The 15855-nt window shown below is 44.8% G+C and overlaps 9 protein-coding genes across 9 annotated transcripts; 5 read left to right on the forward strand and 4 right to left on the reverse strand. All coding sequences in view use genetic code 12, as the record gives it.

Annotated features, from left to right (window-relative positions):
* Nucleotides 1–129: 129 nt before the first annotated feature.
* Nucleotides 130–2340, reverse strand: CYM1 (Cym1p; the record flags this gene model as incomplete). The annotated part of the gene is made up of 1 exon (XM_001482905.1): nucleotides 130–2340. One exon carries the CDS (start codon nucleotides 2338–2340, stop codon nucleotides 130–132), a length of 2211 nt encoding a protein of 736 aa, XP_001482955.2.
* Nucleotides 2341–2578: 238 nt separating this feature from the next.
* Nucleotides 2579–3301, reverse strand: PGUG_04911 (uncharacterized protein; the record flags this gene model as incomplete). Its single annotated transcript, XM_001482906.1, has 1 exon — nucleotides 2579–3301. The coding sequence occupies one exon, from the start codon at nucleotides 3299–3301 to the stop codon at nucleotides 2579–2581; it is 723 nt and encodes a 240-aa protein (XP_001482956.2).
* A 74-nt stretch (nucleotides 3302–3375) lies between these two features.
* Nucleotides 3376–4356, forward strand: OAC1 (Oac1p; the record flags this gene model as incomplete). The annotated part of the gene is made up of 1 exon (XM_001482907.1): nucleotides 3376–4356. One exon carries the CDS (start codon nucleotides 3376–3378, stop codon nucleotides 4354–4356), a length of 981 nt encoding a protein of 326 aa, XP_001482957.2.
* A 528-nt stretch (nucleotides 4357–4884) lies between these two features.
* MUB1 (Mub1p) lies at nucleotides 4885–7095 on the forward strand (the record flags this gene model as incomplete). The annotated part of the gene is made up of 1 exon (XM_001482908.1): nucleotides 4885–7095. The coding sequence occupies one exon, from the start codon at nucleotides 4885–4887 to the stop codon at nucleotides 7093–7095; it is 2211 nt and encodes a 736-aa protein (XP_001482958.2).
* A 150-nt stretch (nucleotides 7096–7245) lies between these two features.
* PGUG_04914 (uncharacterized protein) lies at nucleotides 7246–8403 on the forward strand (the record flags this gene model as incomplete). Its single annotated transcript, XM_001482909.1, has 1 exon — nucleotides 7246–8403. One exon carries the CDS (start codon nucleotides 7246–7248, stop codon nucleotides 8401–8403), a length of 1158 nt encoding a protein of 385 aa, XP_001482959.2.
* Nucleotides 8404–8540: 137 nt separating this feature from the next.
* PGUG_04915 (uncharacterized protein) lies at nucleotides 8541–9218 on the forward strand (the record flags this gene model as incomplete). The annotated part of the gene is made up of 1 exon (XM_001482910.1): nucleotides 8541–9218. The coding sequence occupies one exon, from the start codon at nucleotides 8541–8543 to the stop codon at nucleotides 9216–9218; it is 678 nt and encodes a 225-aa protein (XP_001482960.2).
* Nucleotides 9219–9233: 15 nt separating this feature from the next.
* FAV3 (Fav3p) lies at nucleotides 9234–10379 on the reverse strand (the record flags this gene model as incomplete). The annotated part of the gene is made up of 1 exon (XM_001482911.1): nucleotides 9234–10379. The coding sequence occupies one exon, from the start codon at nucleotides 10377–10379 to the stop codon at nucleotides 9234–9236; it is 1146 nt and encodes a 381-aa protein (XP_001482961.2).
* Nucleotides 10380–10770: 391 nt separating this feature from the next.
* PGA52 (Pga52p) lies at nucleotides 10771–11916 on the reverse strand (the record flags this gene model as incomplete). The annotated part of the gene is made up of 1 exon (XM_001482912.1): nucleotides 10771–11916. One exon carries the CDS (start codon nucleotides 11914–11916, stop codon nucleotides 10771–10773), a length of 1146 nt encoding a protein of 381 aa, XP_001482962.2.
* A 1481-nt stretch (nucleotides 11917–13397) lies between these two features.
* EMC9 (Emc9p) lies at nucleotides 13398–15848 on the forward strand (the record flags this gene model as incomplete). The annotated part of the gene is made up of 1 exon (XM_001482913.1): nucleotides 13398–15848. The coding sequence occupies one exon, from the start codon at nucleotides 13398–13400 to the stop codon at nucleotides 15846–15848; it is 2451 nt and encodes an 816-aa protein (XP_001482963.2).
* Between the last annotated feature and the right edge of the window lie 7 nt (nucleotides 15849–15855).

Raw genomic sequence — 15855 nt, forward strand, 5'->3', positions numbered from 1 at the left:
AGAGGCGTCTGGATGTACATAGCGAATATAATGATGACGTACACTCTTTTGACATTAGTGCTTTGTTCTACTTTCTTAGTTCTAATGCTTAGTTCTACTTCTATTTTTCTTGTCTATTTTCCTCTCTATTTACATCCCCTTTCCCATCTCATTAACTTTCCAGGTGCTGTCAACCTGGAGAATGGCATTGTCGCCGATGATAGTTGCAACTTCTGCAGTATCGACGAGATACTTGTTAGTAACATCTATCAAGTCGCTGCTTGAAGTATCCAAAAAATTCTCTCTTCTTTCTTGTTTCATGTCGTCGGTGATTCCCTCGATAAAATTGGACGAGCCTTGCGAGGAAATATTGGAAGGAGCATCGACACTCTGGAAAATCGATAATTTGGCCTCTTGTAAATCGTCTACTGTCCATGCTCCAACACTGCCAAAATCAACTAGTTTCGTCAATGCAAATTTGCCAGAGTCCCGGAAGTTTGACACCGATTTCAAGCAGTTGGGATCACGATAAGAGTAATAATTCATTATTCCACTGAGCCCATCTGCCATTAAACCTCCTCCATATGCTCCGTTTGATTCCCGGATCACCGAGTGCAAATGCTTGAATGTCAAAAGCTGTGACAAAACTTGTAACGCTGCTCCATCTTTGCTGGTGTATTCTGCTCCAAGTTTGGCCAACGAGGAGTACCCCACTTGGAATGGCATGTTCACCAAAGTTGACAAATTTTTGCTTCTCACGCCGAGGTCAATGGTGGAAAGTTGGTTCTCAAGGCTCTTCTTCGATGCCGCCGAAACAATCTTGTCATCGAATTCCTTGACTAAACTATCGTTCTGGGCAACACCATTTTTGTCAGCAACCACACTGTAATTGAATCCAAAGTCTCCTCCTGCACTATGGCCGTTCAAGATATGGTCTTGAATGTCTCGAAGAATAGGAAGCAATTCTTCTACCAAGTATTGTTTGCCAGATTGGTCCAACTTGTGATTCAATTCCATGACAAACTTTGCCTGGGCTAATCCTCCAGTTTGCTCAGAAATGTACTTTGTTGGTGTAAGCTGAGAGCTGCTGTAACTTCCAGCAAACGAATGTCCTCTGTCTGCAATTGTGTTCATTTGAGACTGTCCAATACTTTTGACTAGAGTCGATAATTTATCCACAACTTCGTCGTCAGCATTGAATTTTGTGGACGTCAAAATCTCGTGCCAGAGATCGTATACATGTTTGGTATTGTCGGCAAGACTCATTCCTGAAAGCACGAACTTCAAATTGGTCTTCATAATATTGTAAGGATCTGTCTTGTTGCTGAAAGAGAACGAAATTCCGCCGGTGGTTTGCTGTATTCTGGTCTCCAAGTCGGTGATCGACGTTTTCGCCGTACCAGCCAAGTTGGTTAAACACGATGCAAAAATAGGCATGTACTTGTAGTACTTGGTGGGCAAATACGATAAGTCTTTAGCCGCCGTGACATATGTTAAACCGTTCGTATCGACAATTCGTTGCTGATACTTTTTCAGATTAATCTCGGAAAACCTCAAGGCATATTGTTCACCGTATCTGGGTATGTCTCTTAATGTAAGCGAAGGTAACACTGAGATATCCTGCTCTGCTTGCTGGCTCTCTGCCAACTTCAAGCCACGGTCAAAAATGGCTTGTTTGTCTTCTGGCGACATTTGAGAAACTTTTGAGTCAAGAAGCTGTTTCTCGTCCTTGGTCAACTTGTTGGAAAATTCAGCATCGGGAACCATCACAAATTTGAAAACAGGTGTTTCATCGTTAAGTATGGTTTTTTCGATCATGTCGGTGAACATCTTCAATCCGGATTCCTTGTACTCGTTTTTAAACCGGCTAAGAATCTCTTCCACTTTAATTGACGATATTGGATTGAAACCGTTGACCCAGTTGGGCACGATAGAATGGAGCAAACCCAACCCAAAATCAGGTTTATGCTTTTTGAACCCTAGCTCGATCTGATGCAATAATGCTTGCACTCTATTCTCGTAGGAAGATCTTCGTGAATCAAACTCAGGAAGTATATGATTCTTGGTAATTTCTACCACTTTTTGCGGCAATTCGTGAGCTTTTGCAACCGACAAGTTCGACACTCCGACGGTGAATGTGAGCAATGCAGTTGTAGCGTCCAAGCCACTATTGATGGTGAAATCGTCGCCATATTCCAGCTCGATCAATTGCTGGAAAAATGGAGCATTGTGACCGTCACACAACAACGAGCTCAAAACTTTCCATTTAAACATATCGTACTGGGAAGACTCGTTCAAAGGATTTCCCAAGTACCAGGAAATGGAGCTCTTGTATTGTTGGTCAACAGGTTTACTGGACATGGTATCGACAGGTCCTGGTACCTCGACATTGAATTCTTTCTTATGTGGAAGCTTTTCGAAAATAGGAAGCTTGACATCAGTATTACGTTGGCGTTTGCCAAAACTGACCAAAAACTCGTCAAGTTTACGCAAATGGTTCCGAAGAGGAAGAGAGCCATAAGTGAAGGTCCTGGCATTGGAAGGATGGTAGTTTTTCAGGTGGAAGTCAACCAAGTCCTCGTATTGGAGAGTGACGATTTTAGAAGGATCTCCGCCAGAATTGTTGAGCGAAGCATAAATAGCTTCCTGAAATTTGATCCAAAAGTAGTAGCCCGAGTTGGAGTACTGGCCCCTTCATTTCGTTGAACACCACACCCTTGAATATTATTGGTGATTTAGAGTCGGTGGTGACTTCATTCTCGAGTCTCCAACCTTCTTGCATGAAATCTTGAATTGCCAACTTGGGCTCCAACACCGAGGACAAGTAGACGTCCATCAAGTTGTCAAAATCTTTGCTATTTGTCGTAGCAAACGGGTAGTATGTGTAGTCATGGCCAGTCATAGCATTCATAAAGTTACTCAAAGAGCGGTTTAACATCTTGAAAAATGGATCCCGAACAGGGTACTTTTCCGATCCACACAAGGTGGTATGTTCCAAGATATGAGGTACACCTGTGTTGTCTGGAGGATTTGTCTTGAAAGCAATCAGGAAAACATTGTTATTGTCATGAGAAGCATCCAAATGGAGGTGTTCCAGACCAGTTTTGCCGTGTTTTAACTTGACGGCTACGAGTGAAAATTCCAGAATTGGCTCAACTTGTTCCACTTTGTAGCCCAGAATGTCCGCTCCAAGCACGTACTTGCTCTGTATGTCTTTGAGGGCGTTGGCATGAAGATTCCGCCGAGCATAATGTCTTAGTTGTGCCCGTAACATGGTGGCGGAGATGAGAAGGTGTGAACGAGACGATCCATATTCCGGCATATACTCATCTTGTTCATTTTCTTTCCTGCTTATATTATCGGCCCTGAACCGCACTCGAATTTTTCACTACCACTATGGCTCACGACTCGGCTCCGGTTTCGACCCTAGGAGGGTTCCTAGCCGGCGGTATTGCTGCTTGCGGCGCGGTTACGTTCACAAATCCCATTGAACTTGTGAAAACGAGAATGCAACTCCAGGGAGAACTAGCTGCAAATCAAGCCGTCAAGATGTACCGAAACCCGATTCAGGCATTTGCAGTTATTTATCGAAACGAAGGTATTCGCGGGCTTCAACAGGGGTTGGTTTGCGGGTACTTGAACCAGCTCTGTCTCAATGGGTGTCGGATAGGATTATATGAGCCGTGTAGGTACCAGCTCACCAAGGTGTTAAATCCGGATAGTATAGTGGAAGGACAAAAAGTGCCGCAGGCGGTTTCGATCAATATTGTTTCTGGTTTCCTCGCTGGATCTGCCGGAGCGGTGTTGGCTTCGCCGTTTTTTCTCATCAAAACTCGAATGCAATCGTATTCTTCGGCCGCAGCCACAGGAAAAATCCACACTTCCACCGGCCAACAGACCTACTACAAAAACACCGCCGATGGTCTTCGAAAAATATATGGTAGTGAAGGGTTCAAAGGACTTTTCCGAGGAGTCGACGCGGCGATTTTTCGAACCGGAGCAGGCTCGGCAGCTCAACTTCCTCTATACTACTTCACCAAGCAACAGTTTGAAAAACACACCAGCATTGATCCCTCAGCACCATCCACCCATTTTTTGCTGTCTCTCGTTGCCGGAGTCGGTGTGGCCATCGTGATGAACCCAGGTGACGTGGTTCTCACCAGAGTGTACAATCAAAAGGGAAATTTGTACCGGGGTCCCATAGACTGTCTTGTCAAGACGGTTACCACCGAAGGTGTAGCAGCCCTTTATAAAGGGTTTTGGGCACAACTTTTGCGGATTGGTCCACACACCATCCTCACCCTCATGTTCATGGAGCAAAGTATGAGGGCTATGGCAAAAATCGAGGGCGAGGGCCGCAAGTATTTATTTGGATAGAGATTAGATGAATGAAATAGAGAAAAAAAAAGTAAAGAAACTGGTTCAAAAGAGTGACAAATCAGTTTATATAGTAGCAAAGCAGCTCATGTAGTGAACAAATCAGTCCCGAAGGTGACCAGAAGAATGTCTTTCATAAAAGTAGTCTGCTCTCAATTCACTCTCTCAATTCACTCTCTCAATTCACTCTCTTCGCACCCTTATCACCAGCCGCACCCGTGCACCAGCGCGGGCGGCAATTGGGCGTCGGTGTGAGGAAGGCAAAAATCATCATCCACACCATTCTTCAACGATAAACTTGGGTGGGTCCTAGTCAAATTCCTGTCACCCCAAGACATCTCCCGCTATATATATTCCGTATCTGATCCCTGGACCCTTCTGAACCGGATATTCGTCCCGTTGCAATTATTACAAATTCTCCACAAACTCCGCTTCAAAATAAATCTCCATTAATTCGAGCTTTGCCTCCCGATTCCGTTCCGTTTACGTTCCTTATCCATAAACGACACTCTCACAACACACGGTCCCATGCGAGATTCAAACTACAAATCCATCGCAAACAACCGTGCGGCCGTCACCATCACCACATCACTTTACGATCGCCGAGCCCTCGATGTAACCAGCGACAAGCCTCTCGTGAATTCGTTGAACCACCTTACTTACCTCGTGTCTTCGCTGGCCAAAGTTCGCGAGACTTTGTCGGCGGATGGCGGCATTGAACGCCTCATTGAAATTCTCCATGAATGTCACAATCTGGTGTTTAATGTGGCCGATACCGTGTTCAACAGCGAGAAAAAGCTCCTCACCGCGTGGAAATGGACGTTGGCGTTCCAGTGCTTGGTTCTTATAGGCACTCGTGGAACAGAGGAGATCCGCCAAAAGGTGGTAAAAGCAGGTATTCTTCCCATCCTCGCCACCGTTCTCGATAACTACCTCACTTTACACGAACGAACGTTTGCCCACGCCAATAGCCGACCCGCTCCGCCTCTCGATGCGCGGTCTGACACCTCGAGAAACGGTGACGATGGTCCGCCTCCAACGGCTTCCGGTAGCATATCCATCGCAAATTTGGACGACACTTTCCTCAATACTCAAAACGAAAGAGACATCTTGCGCTCGCTAGGCACCTCGTACTTGTCAGCCCAGCCGATGTCGGCGGCTGATGCGGCCGCTGCTGCCGTGGCTGCAACCTCCATCTCTGGCCATGACGAATCGGCGCCTTTTCTTGCTCAGTCTAACTCGCTCACCAGCGACGATTACGATAATTTATCCACCGAACAGCTCCTTCAACTTGTTCGCGTGAACCACAAAGCCGCTGACTCCAAGGTGGCCACCACCGTCAACAACGACATCCGTAGACGCTATCTTATCGCCAACATCGTCAAAAAGTTGCGCGAGGACAAAGAAAGTGACTTGCTCGATGACCAGTTTGTCAATGCGGACGACTACGACATGGACAACGGCCTTCAATTCTTGTCTAACATCTACTTGCAGGACGAGCGGTCATGTGGCCAGAATCCTTCCACCGCCAGAACGGCTCCTCGTAACTTTACTGACACCGGTGTGATTATTCCTTGCGATGACGACATCGTGTGGTCGCTTCAGCTCTTGGCATACATCTCGAAATATCCATACCTCAAAGACGTCCTTCAAAAAACCCACCTTGTCATCGATATGAGTATACGTGACAAGCAACTCAAAATGTACTTGGAAAAGCAGATGCGACTCAAGGTAAAGAACCACATGGCAATATTGTCTCGCCCCACCATACGCCCCAAATCTCGAAAGGCTAAGTTATCTAGCGGTTTAGAACGGTTTCAGCTGTCAGCCTCAAACTCACCCCAAATGCTCAATGATCTCGACACCATCGATGACATACTCGATGAAGACAAGTTTGAGCTCGTGGGCAAGGCCGACACAACCGACTGTATCGCGGAAAAGGCCGAAGTTGACGACGACGACGATGAGGATGACGAGGAAGAAGAAGCCGAAAACCATTTGCTGACGGACGACGACGATAGGTATCTTTCGGAATTGACACAGGGCGGAGACGAAAATTCTGGCTCAAGCTCGTATTTGACGAAATTATACGACTCGATAGTCGATGCCGAGTCGATTGTCAATGACTTGGAAAGAGAAGTCACCCTTTTTCATATCAGCGATAAGATCAACCGCTGCATTGAAGTTGAATGCAAACGGTTGAGCAGTGCCATCGCCAACAAGCGACAAGAGCAAAAGAAATTTTTGACCCAGAAATGGGACTACGATACCTACGATGGTTTTGACATCGACGAAACCAGTTTGCACTACTGTGATTACGACGAGTCGCTCATTGAGTACAAAACAGTGAATCTCTTCCCAATTGTGGAAAAATTCACTTTTCTCTCCGGTACCGACATGTACTACTGGTCTGGAGTTATTATGCGTAACTCATGTCGGCGAAACGATTACCGGGGAGGAGTCAGGCAGTGTGGAAATTTGGAGTGCGGAAAATGGGAATCTTATCCTCGCGAGTTTCTGAAGTGTCGCCGTTGTAAGCGCACCAAGTATTGCTCCCGTGAGTGCCAAATGAGGGCGTGGCACTGCCATCGCAACTGGTGCATTCCCAGCACATCCAGCTCTTCAAGCACCACCGTCACCACCGCTACAGGAGCCCCTGCAGAAGATGTTGTGCCGAGACCGGCCAACTTGGACTCGTTGCAGTCTATGCCCTCTGAAACTTCTCAGGACGAAGCGTAAGTGGTGGGTGCAAATAGTGTTAACGAAATATACGAACTGTACGTCGGGAAAAATTCGGAATGTCCGATCACGTGCCGCGGCGCGGTAACCGAAACACACAAGCCGCCTTATTGATTGCCGGTTGTAAGCAAATACCAGCTGACCCAAAAAATGGTCACCGCCAAATTTGTATGGAAGCTCGTGACGGTGCCAGCGGTAATATTGCGTACAATTGTACAATACTTCACTACAGGAACCGTGTATTCCAGAACAAGCTCCGAGTTCACCGATTCCTTATTTAAGAATGTCCATATGTCTGTGATATATCATCTTTCCGGGGCCATAGCAAAGGAGAATTGTAGACAGTTTGTTTATACCAAGATGACCAAGTTTGTAGACAAGTATGCCGACAATGCTATGGTGAAGAATGTGCTTAAAGGTTACGGAGTTGCATACGGCAAGCACTCGCGATGGATAGTGAAAAATAATGGTCCCAATGTGGTTGTGTTTCTTCATGGAGGAGGATACATGCTCAATGTGTTCGAATCACAATATGTGCAATTGTTGGCATTGTACCATGCTTTGCCTCGTCATGTTCAAGACAACTTGTCGATTGTGATAATCGAGTATTCTTTGACGATACACGAGCACACCTACCCTACGCAAATCCATGAGACGTTGGAATTGTACTCGCAATTGGTATCTGATGGGTACAATGAAATCACGCTTATGGGAGGTTCTGCTGGAGGAAATTTGGCACTTGCAATCAGTCGGTTCATCGCTTATCCAGAAGAAGCCGCTGGTCATTTTCTGCAATTTAAGCAATTCGATTTCAATTTTGGACCTTTGCCTCAACCCAAGGCACTTCTCTTGCTGTCGCCTTGGGTGCAACCAGCAACTGCTAACCCAGTTCCTACCAAATACGGAATCGATGTCACTGGAGATTTGGGTTCCAGAGACACTTATATGGGAGACTGTTACCTTGGTGGTGTTTCCAAAGAGGCTACTATTCCGTGGGTAACCTTCACCGAGACGAATTTCCAGCAACACTGGGCAAAAGTAGAGCCTATAGTTACCAACGGTCGTACCTTGATAATCTGCGGAGAACGAGAAGTACTCCGAGCCGGCATTGAAAAATTCGTGGATATCGTCAACGACGGCGGAAACGTCGAGTATGTTTTGGAGAAGGGTGGGGTGCACGACTGCTTGGCCTACGTGGAGAGTTTGGACTACTTGGGCAAAAAGGGCAGTGAGAAGGCACTTCGAGGAGATTTCAATGACAAGTTTTGTTTCAACCAAATCACCAAGTATTTGGATCTTCTTGTATAGACATGGCCTTCTGAGGTCAATATATGTAGTATTCTAATTTATTGGTCAATCAGATCTAATTTTGTATTATTAGTTCATCTCATTTTTCGATCTCACTTTTCAATCTCACTTTCTCATTTTTCACTTCCCCACATTTGATGAGGCACCCCCTTCTTGTGCTCCCCCAAAACTACATTAAGGGTCCAAAATACCTCAACAAGAGCCTACTAGATCCCAAATACTATGATCTCGGCGCCCTAGCCTCGAACCCCTTTGCTTCAGCATTGGTGGAAACAAAGTTGGACGTCTCTTCAAGAACTCGATTTCCCAAAAATCAAACTATCAGGCTTGGTGTTGTTTCCACATCGCCCCCAGTCAGTCCTGATTACCCTTCCCAGAGCAGAACATACCAGCTAACTCCCTTACCAATGATAATCGAAAGAAAACATCGACCTATGCCTTCGTCCTACATGGTGAACAACAACAAATACATCAATTATGTGGTCAAATCTGGTAAATGGCGCCAGTATATCCCTCTGAAATTTCGCTTCAAGAATGATAATGCCATTGGTAATCGGCCACAGATATCTATGGAGTTGGGTAGTGAGGTCTATGAGGTTTTCGTTGAAAAGATTAAGCGAAAATTGCAAGAACAACCACCTTCAACTGAACCGGGCATGGTGGTCGTGGCTGGAGAACCTGGTATACGCTTTGAAGACGGGATGGTGGCACGCATACCACGAGTATGCTTTTCTGGGGAAAAAAGTGTGTTTGTGCCGTTTTCCAATGAACCGCTAGCAATGCTCATTTTACGGTTTATTCAATTTCAGAGCTAATCTATCAATCTATATCTAAAAACTACCAGACACTCTGCTGGCCTGGTAAAAGATCTCCAATAATGAACCATAATGAAGCAAATCGTTCATTTGTCCAGCTGAAGAACAGCCTCCTGAGGCTGCAATTGAACCATAATACTCGTCGTACAAGTGTCTCGCTTCCCGCACAAGTTCTGCCTTGATAGCGTTATAGGCTTGCACCTCATAGTTTCCCCTTGGACTTGTCTCCGTCACAAGGTCAGCAAACCCTGCAAATAACAAGTGTGAGTATTTGACATCGTCATGAACATAAGTGTCAGAATAAAAAATGCTATTGAGGTTACCAGCGCCAATAGCACGTACTGCTAGCTCCAAAGCTTTTGATTTCCAGTCTTTGGAATTGTCGAATTTGCTCAAAAATGAAAAGCCAGAAATTGCTGCTCCAACGGTATAGGATAATTGACCTCGGTTGACGTTGCCGTTGGTATCTACTCCATCGTAAAGAAAATGGTTTTGGCTATCCATGAGGTTATCGAACGTCCAAGTGAGACAATGGATAGCAAATTGCAAATAGGTGTTGTTGGGTTTAATCTCGTATGACTTTACCGCTGCCAAAGCTGCTTCAACGTTTGAAATCAGGGCAAGGTAGTTACCTTTAACACTCCATAAAATACCAGTGCCATTATATTCCTGGCTGCGAATATAGTCAAGCAAATCGTTACCCACTTCAAAAAAGCTGGTATTGCTTGTGGTCTGACTGGCTTTATAAAGTGCCCATACAACCTGGGCATCGTCGTCCGTATAAATATCACCGTCGCGAGCAGTGGTCGCAGAGTAGCCTGCTGCTTGTGTGCTCCGGTACTGAGAAAATGCGTTCATCGCTTTGTGGATGGTGGTATTGTCCATATCATTCGAAACGGCTTTCCCAACTACCGCAACTGGCCATAATACTGGAGTCGAAGAAGTATTGCACTGGTTTGTCCAAAGATCATTTTCGCTGTCCCAAAACCGATCCACAATATTTCGTCCAAGCGATTCGTACACTTCGGTTGCAGAGGCAACAGGGTCTTTTGTGGTGACAGAGACGATGTTGGTTGAGTACGAACCCAATTGGTCGATTCCATCGTCCGCAATTGCTGCTGCAAAAAAACTAGCAAGTGCGAGCACCACCAAAAATACCATTAATATTGGTTCTGAGACTTATCCATCGAAGAAATACTCATTGCCAAGCCTCCCCCTTCATCTTCCAGCTGGTGTTCTCGCCCATTCTGTTTGGGAGCCCGGTGCTTCTAACTCGTGACAATGTGGCTCATGCGAAAGAAGCATTGTCTAACGGCCGATTAGCCGACCGGAATTACCGATGAGTTGCTATGCTATTGTCTATTGTATATAATCAACTAATTGGGTACCGTATAATTATCCTAATTGGGTACTGTCAATTATACAAGTATTGTTCAAGTATACTAATTGGTACAATTAAAACCTATTGGCACTTCAACTATACTAATCGTACTATTGTCTTAATCGTACTGTTGTCTATACATTTCTATACGATTTGAGACAGTTGTCACTCCTATATCATCCACAACGCCAAGGCAAAAACAGCGTTCATTATTGAAAACCCATGTGAGCTTCCACTACCCTTCGACTTGGATGCCAGTGTCAGTGTTGCAGGAGTGTAGGAAACTGAAGATAACTGCTCCGTGGCTGCGGTGCCAGCTTTCAGGACCCAGTCAGATACATCGCTGTTGCTTATAGAAGAATCAAAAGTAGTGGAATTGCTGACGAAAACGGTAGCTTTTCCGTCGCTGTCAAATACTACACCTCCTACCATGGTACCTTCGGTGTCACGAGGAATATAGCCATTGGCCTGGATGCCCGACTCGATGTCGTCAGTTCCCTGGTAGTCATGGATCGTGGAAAACAATTTGTTGACGGTGGAATCGGTATTATTTTTCACCTCAAAGATATCGAATTCTCCGCACCCGGATCTCCAGCATGAACAATTGGCATTAGTAGAGTATTGTGAAGTTCTGGGAATGTGTGCATTCAAGAGCCAGATTGCAGGCATGTTGTAGTTGGAAACCTCGGATTTCAGCACTTTTGACTCGGTGGGCATGGTGAACTCGAAGAGGAACATTTTAGTGGAACCATAGAATCCATGGAAAGCTGGGATTCCAGAACGATACACTCCGCAATCTTTACCGACGCCTGAGTCTCCACATTTAACGGTAGAGAAGATGGAGTACTCATCTTGCGAGTTGATCAAGGTATCTTTACCCAACAATGTTGCAGAGCTAGCTTTGGACACTCCATCGGAATCGGCATAGGTTAACGCTTTTCCCAAGCAAGACGAGTTCAGTCCAGCAGTCGTCAAAAAAGTGACATTCGACGACAGCGATCCGTTATAGTATGCTTTTCTATCCCAATTGTCTCCATCTGCAACATAGTATCCAAACTTGGACAAAGTAAGAGGACCACGGAAATGAACACTGACCTCCTCGTCGATTGGAGCATTTGCGCCCAGAAATTTGGTAACCTCGGTGCTCAATTCACATGTACAACTATCGGAATCGACATTTTTGAGCTCTGACACCATATTGTAAGTTCCGGAATAACCAAAATTGTCAAACTCAATCACACTGACTTCTTGAGCCGAAGATGAAGACGCAGCCCAAGCTGCTGCCACAAATAAAACCTGACAAGCAAAAGACAACATTTGAACCTTCAGAACCAAAACTACAAGGGTTTATCTTGATTTAAGCTGTGCCGGGTTCCAAGGCTTAGACATTCTGGCATAGCCGGGCCATCCTGCCCCTGCAGGTAATTATGCCCGATTGGGATGTTTATGGTTATAACAGGGCAGTGACAGCTGTGCGGTGACGAAGGGTGATTTCAGCGCGCCAAATGAGCGACAATCTCAAAAGTGTCACTGGGTGTTTTGTAGGGCGTGTGCTTGTATTTGGAAAGTTTTTGACCATTTTCAAGGACAGAACAAGCAAATTTGCGGGCCTCCTCGTGGGCCCTGATCCGATTCGGGAATGCGTGCGGCGCGGCTCGGACTTGATGGCACAGTAAAACACGAAACAAAGTGCTTGTTTGTCACAAAGAATTTGATTGTGCCTCCTGTAATTATGCTCCTAGATCTGAGGCGAACGAAGCAATAATCTAAGCCTGCTGACATAACTACATATATGTCTGATGGTCTCAGAAAAGACCAGTCATGGTCCAGTATTGACCACAAAAGTTTGGGGATTATAGCAATGTTACTGATGTGATATTCGCCACGGTGTCAGGACTATTAAACAGTCTGTTGAGTCCGTTTTTTTTTGCTGGTTGAGCCGTTAAGCCGGTGGCCGGTGGGCATTAGGATAATAATCACATTGATATGACATGTCAACGTGTTCTCCAATCCACATAAACTGGCTGAACGGATGCGAGCTACCATGAAACAGCAGCTAAGAGAAACATTCTAAAAGCTTTTTGTGATTGAAAGAGAAACAGTAGCTCTTATATGGAACGAATCGCGAGAAACGCGGCTTCTGTTGCAGCCAAAAACCAGGAACCGATGGAGTGCGAAAATAGACCAATACACAAGAGCTAGTTAGGAAGTGTTCACGCTTTTTTGGTAGTATATGGTCATGGAGAAACTAGAATTTGGAAATAGAAAATGAAATTATAGTATGAAATTAAAATGAAAAAAAATATGAAAATTTGCAGTTATTTGCAATTTGCAGTCATACCCACATTTTATCTGTCATATTCTATCGCGATTTGCACTCTATTTTCAACCACAGCCAATTCTCATTCTCATCGGACTTCACACAACCCATTCCATATCAGCCTTCGTATTGAAACTTTCACACAAAATCTCGTCAAGCAGAGAAAATGCTAAAAATAGAAATTACAAATTTTCACCAAAACAACTTTTTCAAAACTCTTGCCTTTTCCCTATTCTTCACCCTTACTACTCCTACTCTAATATTCCTCTAATTCCCTTTCACTTGTCCTTCAAGTGTCCCCCACATGTCGTGTGAGCACCGCCGTATTTGTCTGAAAATTTTGGACTGCATTCGAGACCGTTACCAACCTACGGAACTGCCGGGCCAATAAGCCTTGGGAATTACTGAATCTAGGGCTTACAGACGAAATATCTTAGCCAGGTCACTCTCAAGGACAACTTCTTTTGGCATTTTCACCATGGTAAATGCTGCCCGTGGTAAGACATCGCACGTCCACGAACTTGCCATGGCTTCTTCTGGTGGCACTACGCTTCTTCCCCCATCATCTCTTAGAGATATCACAGCTATAGTGTTTATTCTACTATCGTTGCCGCAGCTGGTCTCTTGTATGGTGTTTTTGACCTATATATTATCGGGATCTTCAAAGTTGATCGGTGGAAGATTATTTGCAAAACATTTTCTTTTTCGAAAAACATACAAGCAAAAGCCGTTAACACTCGAGGATACTTCCTATAACATATACGCGTCGAAACTCTTTGCATCGTTGTTTCAGGCCTTTTCCATCAACTCCATCATCATATTATTTATGTATCATTTCTTCCCGCTTCAATGGCCCAAATACTTGTCAATATTGGCCAAATCCATTATTGCTTCGGAAATGATCGGTTCTGCATTCAAAAACACCACCACCGTCACTTCTGTGTCTGCTACTACCGCCACTAGCACAACAACAACTACAACCATCAAACGACCCGCAAGTTTCAATTTTACGAAACACAAACCGGCATCGACTTCTTCTGTCAAATATGCATTCATGAGCTTTGTTCTGGTTTTACTCATCAGATTATCGGTGCAAAAATGCTCGCTTGCGTTGGAGCATTCCGAGTTCTACTCGCCCATCGTTCAAACACTTCAGCATATTCAATGGTCATTTTTGAAAAATCATGATTTGCTAAAAAAATCAGACTGCCTTGGAACTTTTGCATCTTCTGTTAGTCATCTGTTCTACTGGCACTCGGGGGTATCCAATGGCTGGGTTTACCGTGTAGTAAGATTTGTCTGCACAAAATGGTTTCACTGTGACGAAAGAGCACTCAGTATGATCTCCAAGTGTTCCAGGTGTATCAACACTTTTCTCAACTACACCTACTTGGTTCTCTGTGTCCATGTAGTTACATTGACGATTTCTCCAGTGTTTCACAGAATCGTGTTGCTAAAAAACTATTCAAAGACCCTCGATGATTTGTCCAGTTTGACACCCAGCTCTGAAATTGACTTCAAACGCAATTTGCAACTTGCCAAAACAAAACGGCCAGCAGAATTGGACGGAGAGTCCGTTACTATCAATGTTGAGCAGCCTCAAAAATCGTCTATCCAGGCTATTCGTGTGCCTGAAACCATATCGTCGTCCTCTTGTCCAAGTCCAGGAATTTCGGCTTCTTTAGCAGCCAAAAATTTTGAAACTTTTTGTATGACACCATTCACAGTGACTCCACCCAGTTCCATGGTCACTCTCAAACCCCACAGAACCACCAGCATTACAAAAGTGCCTCCTCCAGTGCCCAACTCAACCACCATAGTCGATAAAGACTTGGTTAATGTCACCACAAATCAGCCATTTTGGACACTTTTGGCTGCGACAAAAGCTATCATTAAACGCCCCGATTTCTTTGCCGGAGAAGTTACCAAGAAGAAGAACAACGGAGGAGTATTTATATCCACTCTGGACCTATCTCAGAGACTTCCTGTGGCAGTGTGCTACATAGATAGCCAGTGTGTGGTGTTGGAAGTTCTTCAGCGCAAAGGCTTGCGACTTCCTGAGGCGTCTCGATTGAGAGCCAAGGTCAATGGCATCGCTTGGATGAGAACCAGTGCTTACTACGGCGTTGACGAGACCTATATTTGCATTTTTGGGCTCTCACCTTTGTCGCAGTACGAAATTGAAATCTTTGAAATTGAAGATAACCGTTTAGAAAAGTTGTGCCATGTTGTTTGCAGCACGGTATCGTCTGTTTCTCGCGCTGTGTTGAGTCAATCGCAAGAAACTTCGTCGTTTGAGACTTTGCAAAGCAGTTTGATAGCTGCCATCAACGGCCTCAACCAGTTGAAGTCCGACTATAAAAAAATGAAACGAGATGAAAACAAAAAAATTACTGATCTTAAGAAGGAAAGAGATTATGTTCAGAGCAGAATTTCAAAGTACAATCAAAACCTCCTCGATACAAAGTCTAGCGGGAAAATGAAAGGACTTCAGAATACGGTTGCGCAGTTTGAGAATGAGGTTCGTGAATTAAACGAGCGTTTGAGTTCCTCCAATACTACACAAGGAAAGACTGAAAACGAGTTCAAGGCTGAGGAGCGTGAGTACCAAGAGAGAATTGCAGAAACAAACCGTATTGTTGACAGCTATGAAGCTTCTTTGGTCAATCTTCGCAACACCTTGAAGGCAGTAACTTCGGAGGTGCAGCAACTCGAGTCCAAAAAACAAAAGTTGGCCAATAAGGAGTCAGCCCGGTTGGAAGAGGTGCAAAAAGTAGCCAACGACGTCAAGGTGATGAAGAAAAATGGGATTCTCGGGCGGTTGCAAAAAAGGCATAAGAAGGTGGATGAAAAGTTCGAAGGAATCATGGCTAAGATTGCCGAAGCTTCCACCGAGCTAGAATGGCAGCTTCAACGCATCCAGCAATGACTTATGA

This window comes from Meyerozyma guilliermondii, genomic scaffold, assembly GCF_000149425.1.
Source record: "Meyerozyma guilliermondii ATCC 6260 scaffold_6 genomic scaffold, whole genome shotgun sequence".
Lineage (NCBI taxonomy): Eukaryota > Fungi > Ascomycota > Pichiomycetes > Serinales > Debaryomycetaceae > Meyerozyma > Meyerozyma guilliermondii.